Source organism: Gastrolobium bilobum, unplaced genomic scaffold, assembly GCF_033153095.1.
Source record: "Gastrolobium bilobum isolate Gb01-03AN ecotype WA unplaced genomic scaffold, APGP_CSIRO_Gbil_v1 utg2037, whole genome shotgun sequence".
Lineage (NCBI taxonomy): Eukaryota > Viridiplantae > Streptophyta > Magnoliopsida > Fabales > Fabaceae > Gastrolobium > Gastrolobium bilobum.
This window is the reverse complement of record NW_026897332.1, coordinates 246,075-256,881: the sequence shown is the minus strand read 5'-3', so window position 1 is coordinate 256,881 and position 10,807 is coordinate 246,075. Positions and strand designations below refer to the sequence as shown.

Genomic DNA, 10,807 nt, shown 5'->3' with positions numbered 1-10,807 from the left:
ATAACAGCTCAATAGCATTTCAAAATATCCAAAACATATAACACAACATGCATATAACCATACCCCCATGGGACATGGTGCAACCACAACATGGCTAAACCGAGGACACGAAAGCTTACATTGCAAGCTCACTATCCAATGCCAAGAGTCCACACAGCTCAAGTCCAACACACAGCAGATCACAATCTGATTAGGACCAGCAAGCATATCAACACTCATAGCTCATAAGCATAAACATAAAGACTACGTTTTCCTCTTATGATTTATGTCTTAAGGCTTCACACAAAACCATAAGCCCTTAACCACTTGATTCTGACTTAGTTCAATTAAAACAGAAGTTCAACTTCATCACTCTAGGGTCCACAAACCCCCAATAGCCTACTGTATGAACAATGCAACTACTGTTCTTCGAAATCCCATAATATCTGGATATATGTCGGGGGAATATCCAGATATCAATATCCGAATATCTCACTGGCAATATCCGGATATCAATATCCAGATATCCAGATCCCCATATCCAGATATCAATATCTGGATACCCATATCCGGATATTCACAACCAAATATCCGGATATTTCGCGACAGAACCTAGATTCTGCATTTCGTAAAAATCCAAACCAAAGGTCCAACTTTTATCGATTACAGAAGCTTAAACATGTCTTTCTAAGTGTGTTAAGCATTACCAAACGTTAGGTTATCATCTTATCTTGTTACATGCATCAAGGTTCCATTTTTAAGCACTTAAACTCAAGATCGAAGGTTGTAAGGCTTACCAAAGCTCAAAACTCAGCAAGAATGGCTCATGGAGCTCACCAAACAACTCCTCAAGTTCTGACTTCCCAAGGAAAAACGAAAAAGATGATCAAGGTTGGTACTTTCTCACCAAAGGTCACCACTTGGATCTCAAAGTGTCATGACCAAGGCTTCCCAACACCCAAACAACACAAGGTCAGCACTGACACCCACTCACAGTGTCTGGAAACTCAGAATATACACTCACACTCCCTCTCCAAGCAAGTTCTCAAGTGTATGCAAGCTCAAGGATGAAGAAACCAAGTAAAAGATGGCAACTTGGCTCACAAAAGGTGGAGGAAGGCAATGAAGCAATGTTTTCTGGTCAGCCACCAAGAAGACACACGTAGCAACAGAATTCTAGGGTTGTGTGCCCAAAGAATAAGTATTTATAGTCATATAACCAATAAACACACATTATTAACCTTAATTGCTACGCTTAACATTTTAATCCCAAACTCAGGATTCTTAACCTACTCAATTTTACAAGAATTATAATATTTTTATTATATTTTTCGAAGCACCTTTCCGGTACGCGCTTTTCATAGCCAGTATCAGTTTCTAGCACCATTTCTCATTATTTAACTTGAAACTCGTTTTACAAGTCCTATATATTATTCTAGGAATTATCATGCACTTATTATAATTTTTTGAGATACTTTTTTGGTACGCATTTATACCGACTAGCAGAACCAGTATCTGCACTTTTCTTCCGAAAATCAACTTTCAGCATTCTTAATCACTTATCATACTTATTTAAGCCTCATAATAATTAATAGGGTCTATATAGAATTATTTCCTAATTCTCATATATAATTAATTAATTTCCTTAATTAACGGTGCAGGTTCTTACAGTGTCCAAGTGTTTGATTTGCCAGAAGGTGAAGATTGAACACCAGAAGTCGTCTGGTAAACTTCAACCCCTTGAGATTCCGAAATGGAAATGAGAGAGCATTTCCATGGACTTCATGGTGGGATTGCCGAAGACTCAGGCTGGTTGTGACTCTATATAGGTCATTGTGGACAGATTGACGAAGTCTGCCCACTTTTTTTCGATGAAGGTGAGCTTCACTACTGAGCAGTTGGCCAGACTGTATGTTCGCGAGATTGTGAGACTTCACGGGGTGCCCGAGAGTATCATCAGTGATAGGCACCCGAAGTTCACATCTCGGTTTTGGGAGGCGCTGTAGGGAGCTTTTGGTACTTAGTTGAGATTGAGTACAACCTATCACCTCAGACTGACGGACAGACTGAGCAGACCATCCAGACCATCGATGACATGTTGAGGGCTTGCACTTTGGAGCAAAGTTCAACATGGGATAGGTACCTGCCATTGGTTGAGTTTTCGTACAACAACAGTTTCCATGCTAGCTTGGGCATGACACCCTACGAGGCACTTTATGGTAGGAGGTGTCAGACTCCTACCTGCTGGTCTGAGGTAGCAGATAAAAAGTTGTTTGGCTTGGACGTTTTCCAAGATACCACCCAGCAGATCCAATTGATTAGGAAAAAGCTGAAGCAGGCGCAGAATCGCCAGAAGAGCTACTATGATGTTAAGCATCGACCACTGGAGTTCAGTGAGGGTGAACACGTGTGTGTGAGACTTTCACCTGTCACCGGTGTTGGTCGGGCCCTCGGAATGAGGAAGCTTAGCCCGCGATTCATTGGGCCATACCAGATCCTTGGTAGAGTAGGACCTGTAGTCTACCGGCTTGCCTTGCCTCCGAACTTGGCCAACATCCATGACGTGTTTCACGTGTCTCAGCTTCGGAAGTACATAGTAGATCCTTCGCACGTGGTGCAACCGGATGATGTGGAGGTTCAGGAGAACTTGAAAACTCCCGTCGGACCACTCAAGATTCTCGATCGTGGCGAGAAGAAGCTTCGGAGTAAGATCATTCTGATGGTCAAAGTGCAGTGGACAGGAAGAACTCCTGAGGAGTGTACTTGGGAGCGAGAGGAAGAGCTTCTTCGGCAGTACCCCGACTTTCAAGATATGTATGTTTATGATTTTGAGGACAAAATCCTTAAAAGGTGGGGTAAATGTAAGAACTCGCACCGTTAATTAAGAAAATTAATTAATTAATTATGAGATTAATGAGATAATTCTATAATTGACCCTAATAATTATGAGAAGACTTAAATAATTATGGTAAGTGAATTATAATGCTGAAAGTCGCTTTTCTGACGAAAAGTGCAGATACCGGTTCTGCTCCACGGTATAAGTGCGTACCGATGAAGTATCCCAAAAAATTATAATGAGTATGGAAATATTCCTAAAATAATATATAGGACTAGTAAAACAAGTTTCAAGTTGAAATAATGAGAACTAGTTTCAGAACTGATACCGGCTACGTAAAAGCGCGTACCGGCAAAGTGCTGCGAAAAATAAAATAAAAATATGAAAAATCTTAAAAAAATGGCTAGGTTCATATTCCAAAGTTTGGGATTAAAATGATGAGCGTAACTATTAGTGTTAATACTATGTGTTTAAAATGAAATGAGTTATAAATACTCATTTTGGCGCAAAACCCTAGGCCATAATCTGATTTTACGTGGGTCATTTGGAGCTGTGATCAGCCTCTTCCCTGCTCATGCTTCCTCTCTTTTCAAAACCACCAAGTTGTCACCTTTTTGCTTGACTCCTTCCTCTTAATCCTTGTAAACACTTGGTAGAGTGACTTGTGAGGGTGAGGGTCAACCATTTCTGAGTGAAAGGTGTTGTTTTTCTTTGTGTTGGGATGCTGACTTCTTGGTGAGGGTTGAAGGGGACTTTGTTCTAGCATTTTGGGCTCCAAGGAGTGATCTTTGGTGTGAAAGAATCAACATTTGATCACCATTTTCGTGTACCTTTGAAGTCAGAATTTGTGGACTGACTTGTGAGCTCCAAGAGCACTTGTGGTTCTGTTTTGAAGCTTTTGGGTAAGCACCATTACCTTGATCATACGTTTTCTTGTTTAAAGGTTGATTCTTGGTATGTTAATGAGTTGAATAATTAACCAACCTGAACATGAACCTAATAGTGAATAGAAATGCATGCTTGGACGTTAAAATGGGTTAAAGGTTGAGTCTTGTATGGATATCTTCGCGAGATGAAGAAACTGCATTCTGTCGCGAAATATCCGTACATGATATCTGGATATTGATATCTGGACATGATATCCAGATATTGATATCCGGATATGGGCTTTATGATATCCGAATATGGATATCTGGATATGATATCCGGATATGGCCCCGACAAATATCCGGATATTCTGGGAATTCTGAGACAAGGACGTTTCAGACAGAACTGTGTTATGGGTTTATGGACCTATGATTGATTAAGTTGAACTCTGTAATAATTAATCTAAGTCAGAATCTACGTGATTAAGGGCTTATGCCTTGTGAGAAGCCTAAAGACATGAAACGTAAAAGGAAAGCGTTGTCTTTATGTTATATGCTTGTAGTATGATTGTTGATATGATTGCTGGTCTAAAACAGATTGTGATTCTGCGATTTGTGGACTTTGAGCTGGTTGGACTCTTGTTTGGATAGTTAGCTTGTGAGGTAAGCTTTCGTGTCCTCGGTTTAGCCATTGTTGGTTCCACCATACCCCATGGGGGAATGATTTTATGCATGATATGTTTTCATATTTTGATGATTGAAGTGCTTTTGAGCTGTTAAGTGCAAGGGCCTTATAATATGCATGTGTTGTTCCATCTAGATGGTAAGCCAGAGTATGTGGCGTCATACAATACGGTGATTCTGTAAGTAGGTGCAAGTGGCGTCTTATACTGATGTAGGTAATAGACGTATGTAAATCCTGCATTTTTCTGGCCAGTAGAATATCTTGACACACATAACATGATTATCTGTTGCATTGCACTAATTTTGGAACTGATATTGTATATTGCTTTTAGAACTTATATTGCACATGTAAGTGAGCTTGGGGTGGAGAAATCCTTGAGGACCCCTTGTCATACTGAGATTTCTTTTTAGAGATCTCACCCCACGTTTAGGGCATATTTTAAGGTTCAGGTAACCCAGAGGTTAAGACCTCGGGCGGCAGGAGGCCGGAGCTGAGTTGATATTTATGCGTTATGATGATATGCTTGGATTATGCTTGGATGTTGACCTGCTTTATATTTATTGTCATGTTGTTGTTGTTGAGACTCTTTTTGGGCTTTGTGCCTTATTTGGTGAACATGAGAGTTGTCCATGCCACATTGATTGACTATGATTTATTATAGATTTGAGTTGCATTAATGTATCAGGATTCTGGTCCGGACTACGTGTTGTAGATCCGTGACATAGATACTCACATATTTATATTATGAGGTTATTAAGTGTTTTTATACAATTTGCATACATGCGATGTTTTATGAAAAATGATTAAGTAATCAACTTGGTAATATTAATGACGTCATAATTGAAAAGAAAAAGTTATTTCGCATTTTTAATTAAGTGTGGCTTAATACGATGACATGTTAACAAACTGGGTATACACGGGGTGTTACAACGATCAATTATATTCTTTTATACTTACCAAACAGATGTGTACCATCTACCTGTATAACTGGTTTGCACCATTTGAATGTCTCACGACATTGACTGAAAGTCCAAAAAACACTTTGAAAAATCCGAAACCCATTAACAACTTGTCGATTGATGACATATTATTCAGTTTGAATGTGATACACAGATCCCGGGAAAAAATGCAATATGTACTTGAACCATCTTGGCAGAAAAGCATATTACTCGTCCCAATCACCGAAAATCTTAGTCATTGCTCTTTTGTTTTGCCTTCCTTGCCTTCTTATAAGAAATATGAAATCGAAAGAGATCGGTCACCCTTTCTTGTATTAGGATCACAGGTACCAAAGCTGAAGCCTTGACCATCTCTTGCATTACCATTCACAACACGTATACATTAGAAATGTTATTTACATTGACTGATAAACACAAATAATTACCCAAACTTGTGTACCATATAACAAGTAACTAAATTTGATTAGGTTATTAATTATGACAATATAGTCTTTATCAAAGGCAATTCGGTGTATCATAACTCCAGGCATGACTCCTTTTATTAAATTGAGCCTTCAATTTTATTTCTCTTTTTTTGTGTGAAAAAACCCTGGAATTTTTGTTGTTGTTGATAAATCATAAGTATCCTCTACGGGAGACAATTCTATTCGAGTTGAAAACATTCACATTATGATGAGGGTAGCTCTCCCTTAAATTTTTTCTACGACAGTGTTGATGTCTTTGAAATATTCTTTGATTTTTCCCTTAAGTGATAGTGTTGTTACATTATATTCCATTCATATGTCTAATAGTCAAAATGATGGCTCCTCTGATTGACTTTCCTATATGGCGTGGTAATGAAAACTCACTATCTTTCAAAAACTCCCATGTCATTGGCCTTTCACCTTGAATGGTTAATTAGTATTGATGTTCTACTGTGACTACCACTACCCCAAAAAAATAAAATTAAAAATCACTCCCCATCCAAGAAAAATCGACATGTATCAATGGTTAAGAAACTTGTCAACAATGGAAGTTTCTTTTGATATATATATATATATATATATATATATATATATATATATATATATATATATATATATATATAATCGAAATGTTTGACTTGACTCTGGCTGCTAATATTCAACACACATAATTAATAAGACCAAAAAATTCCCAAAAATGGAATATAAATATATGTATAGAGGAAATTATTGACACAGTATAAGAAGCTTCCCATAAGCTTTTAAGACTTCAGTGTGCTTGGAAACAAATATTACAAAGAAAAAAAAAATGGATGTTGCTAAGTTACATAGTTCTGATGATGATAACAAAAAGGAAGAAGAAGTTGTGCTTCCTGGGTTTAGATTCCATCCCACAGATGAAGAGCTTGTTGGGTTTTATCTGAAGAGAAAGGTGGAGAAAAAGCCTCTTCGAATTGAACTCATCAAACAAGTTGACATCTACAAATATGATCCATGGGATCTTCCAAGTAAGATTTGTTTAAGCTTAAGTTCCTTTGTAGTTTGTGTATATACTGAAACATAAGTATTTTGTTCTGCTTCTTCAGATAAATTTTTATAAAGGGTTTTGCTTATGATTGATTCCAATAATTAAGGAATAGAGAGTTATTGGATGAAGATGAATTCATGTAAATGAATGAAAAGATGAGATATTGCATAATTAAGCTAAGGAAATAAAATAAAAAAAACACACATGCTTTTTCACATTAAAGGTACCTAACATTATGCAAAATTTTAATTATCATATCAATGACAAAATTCCGTACTTAGATTAGATAGTTTAGGTTCAATTGCTATTTTAACTTTTTGAAAAGTTTTCATGTGAAGAAATCTCAAGTTTAAATATTTTGTTATGCTTGACACTAGATATATCTTATGTGTGCCTCATGTTTCAGATTTAGCGGCTAGCTACGAGAAATTACAACCCCATTTGAATTTTTTTATTGTACTTAACTATAATTAATTCATTATTACTTAATTTGTTTTATTTTGTGGTAATGCATGAAGAAGTGAATTCTTTGGGGGACAAAGAATGGTATTTTTTCTGTAGAAGAGGGAGAAAATACAGGAACAGCGTAAGGCCTAACAGGGTAACAATGTCTGGATTCTGGAAAGCCACAGGGATTGACAAGAGCATATATTGTGTGAAAGAACCACATGAATGCATTGGACTCAAGAAATCATTGGTCTATTACCGTGGAAGTGCTGGGAAAGGCACCAAAACTGATTGGATGATGCATGAGTTTCGCCTTCCACCTAATGGTAAAATCAACAACAATAATCCTCATGCCAATGACGTTCAAGAAGCTGTAAGTCAATTATATATATAATTTCATAGTTCTTGTTTACAAAAGATATATAGCTTCTTCAACATATATTTCTTTATATCTTTATCCCGTCACGTGAAGTTACGTGAGACAATCTTAGTTATCAAGATATAAATTAAGGATGATCATTTTTCTTTTCTTTCTTCTAATATATTCTCCCATAACTTTTGATTTGTATTTCGATGGCTGAGATCCTCTCTCATAATTTCATATCACATGAGGGGAACTAGTATCTTTTCTTTTATATATGTTTTTCAAAATTTGATACCACAGATAAGACAAATATAAGATGCATCTAGAACCACATATAAGACAAATATAGGGATAACATATTTAAATTAAAGATTACAATTACTGAAATTCTTGGTCAGAAAATCGTTCACATTCAACTGACTATATATGTTTACTATTGTATGTTTAAAATTTTTCTAGATCGGATACCCATATGTTGAGGGAGAATTATAAATAAACACACGCAAGCCAATAATTTAACCTACAAAAACTAAATAATCACATAGTGTCTGGCTTAATGAATTTTGATTTATATATTAAAAAGGTTTGACTTTTTAAGAATAATTGTATACTTGTCAATTGTCATATACATAGATGCAAACAATTAACCTCCACCTGTATATTTGGACAAAATATCTTGGCTGCTGTGGGAAGTTTATACCTGTTTTGGGGGGAAAATTAAAATAAAATACTGTTCTACAGATATGCCAAGAGTCTTTCCTTCTTTGGTTTTTCTGAAATATTTTAATGAAGCGTGAGTTAAGTTAAAAACTCTAAATTAAAAAAATATAATTATTCAATTATAATAATATCCACATGCTGTGTAAGATTATTTTACATAGTCATAATCATAATAAACAATATTAAATATAACTAAATTATAATAATTTAAAAAAATTACACAAATTGTAGAGCAAAACTAAACACTTAATTTTAGTAAAATTATTTGATTATATCATAACAAATAGAGGTTAGTCTTGTGTTGTCCGAATTATATAAAACCAGATCGGATCGGATTGTTAAATTAGACACTTGTCTCACACTCAAATTTATTGTAATATCACATTGAACTAGTCAAATCCAGTTAGAATTTGAATAGATCGACCAGTTGAACCAATCAACTATTAATTTTGAAAAGAAAAATTCTTTTTTCCTCATTAAATTTTTTTTATTATATTTCATATTATAGTATGTGAATTACTTTATGTTATCATCTTATTCGACCAAATAAATCAAATGCTTGAACCGGTTTAACATGATGTGAAAATCTTCTAGGTTTACAATCCGATTCAATTTCATACAACAATATTAGGTTAGTCAAAGATATAACACATTCAAAATCTAATTTAGGTTTCATGTCGATGTCTCCTAGGTTATTGGTTAAGAGGCTCAGGGTAACCTTTTGAACATTAAGAAAATTTATTCCTTATTTATTTTATTTTATTTTACAAAACCTTTCGTGAATGAAGAAAGCTAGAATATTGGAAATGGATCCTCTCATGTTAAAAAAATATGAGATGGTTATGTGGGACAATTATAACTATATAGAGGTAAATCAACGGTTATGATTTAATAACTACAAATTTTAATATTTTCTCTGTATCCTCTTTTATCATCATTAATCTACCTTTTTATATGGTTATGGTTGCTCATATGATCATGTCATATTTTTTTTAGCATGAGAGGATCCACTCCCTAAAATATTTGACCAACTATAATTTACATAGCACTAAATTAAAACTTGGGGTGTTGCCATGCTACCCTGTTCTTTTTTTCGAATACAAATTAGTTGTTAACTTTCACATTAAATGTTTGATGTTTATAAAGTATAATTAGCAACTATTAATATTGAACAACTCAAGAAGAAAGTATGTTTCTTTCCAGAAGAAAAATGCTTCTTTCAAGAAAATATGATCTGAATATGTTGTGAAAATTTTCCCAGTTATAAGAATTTTCCAATGGTTAGAATTTTCCTAATAAATAGAGTGAAGAAATTTTATCCCTGAGATAACTTCCAGAATAATTCAAGGGTCTCTTGTGGTTTTCAATGTGAAATTAAATGCATTTATTTCTTCCGTGGTCCAATGTGATGAACTTAATGCATGAGGGCCAAGTCAAATCCATTGAATACTTAAATATTTTGGTTGAACATGACTGACATGTTACATACAAAACACATGCAAGCATGGTCCCGTATAGTCCCTTCACAAGAAACCATTATGTTTTATTTTTACTAAGTCCTTTATGTGATTTTTCAGGAGGTGTGGACACTCTGCAGGATCTTCAAACGCATCCCATCATGCAAAAAGTACACTCCAAATTTGAAAGACTCAGCAACACTCACCAAACCAATCCCAATAGATTCTAAAACTTGTACCTTAGACTCTGTAGTCATGCAACAAATTGAAAGGAAACCAGTTGTTGGACAAGTTGATCACGAAAGGAAACACTTGTTTATGGGCCAGTTTGGTTCAGTGACTCATCAGGCTCCATCAACAGTGTCATATCCAAGTTCTTGGAATCATAATGCTGAGGATGCAATATTAGCAAATGATAATTGGGATGACATAAGATCTGTGGTTCAGTTTGCCATTGATCCCTCCACGGTTTATGATTGTACACAAACATATCTCCCTCCCTACTTTTCTTAGGGTGGAGTGAGAAAGTTAGATAAAAATTATATTGTACGAACATATAGGTTACAGTTGTCATTTTCACACTTTTGCTTCTTTTCTTGAATGTATACGTCTATGTAGAACTTTCCTTGTTTTTACCATGTTTTGTTGTAAAGCCTAATGTTGACTTGTATCTTTCTTACCATGACTAATTATCCCTTTCCATTGTTTCGGTCAATAAATACGATACCTTGCTTTATCAATTTGGTTTACTTGAATATGTCATCTTTGAAGAAAAGGTATTGATACAACTCAATATTACATCACAAACTTGAACAGTCATATACTTGAACACATCAATATCAAAAAAAAAAAAAAAAACGCAAATCCCAATGCACGAGCAGCTTGACTTGCGAAGACATCTGTCGATGACATTGAAATTTGCAACACATGCTAATCTTATTTCCACAAAAAAAGAGCAAAAGCAAGCGTCATACACAACAATATATAAAAGTAAAAAAAAAAA

The 10,807-nt window shown here is 35.1% G+C and overlaps 1 protein-coding gene across 1 annotated transcript; it reads left to right on the top strand.

The window, feature by feature from the left end:
• The first annotated feature begins 6,597 nt into the window (after window positions 1–6,597).
• LOC133306082 (transcription factor JUNGBRUNNEN 1-like) lies at window positions 6,598–10,317 on the top strand. The gene is made up of 3 exons (XM_061506359.1): window positions 6,598–6,796; window positions 7,335–7,636; window positions 9,925–10,317. Exons 1-3 carry the CDS (start codon window positions 6,598–6,600, stop codon window positions 10,315–10,317), a joined length of 894 nt encoding a protein of 297 aa, XP_061362343.1.
• The last annotated feature ends 490 nt before the right edge of the window (window positions 10,318–10,807 follow it).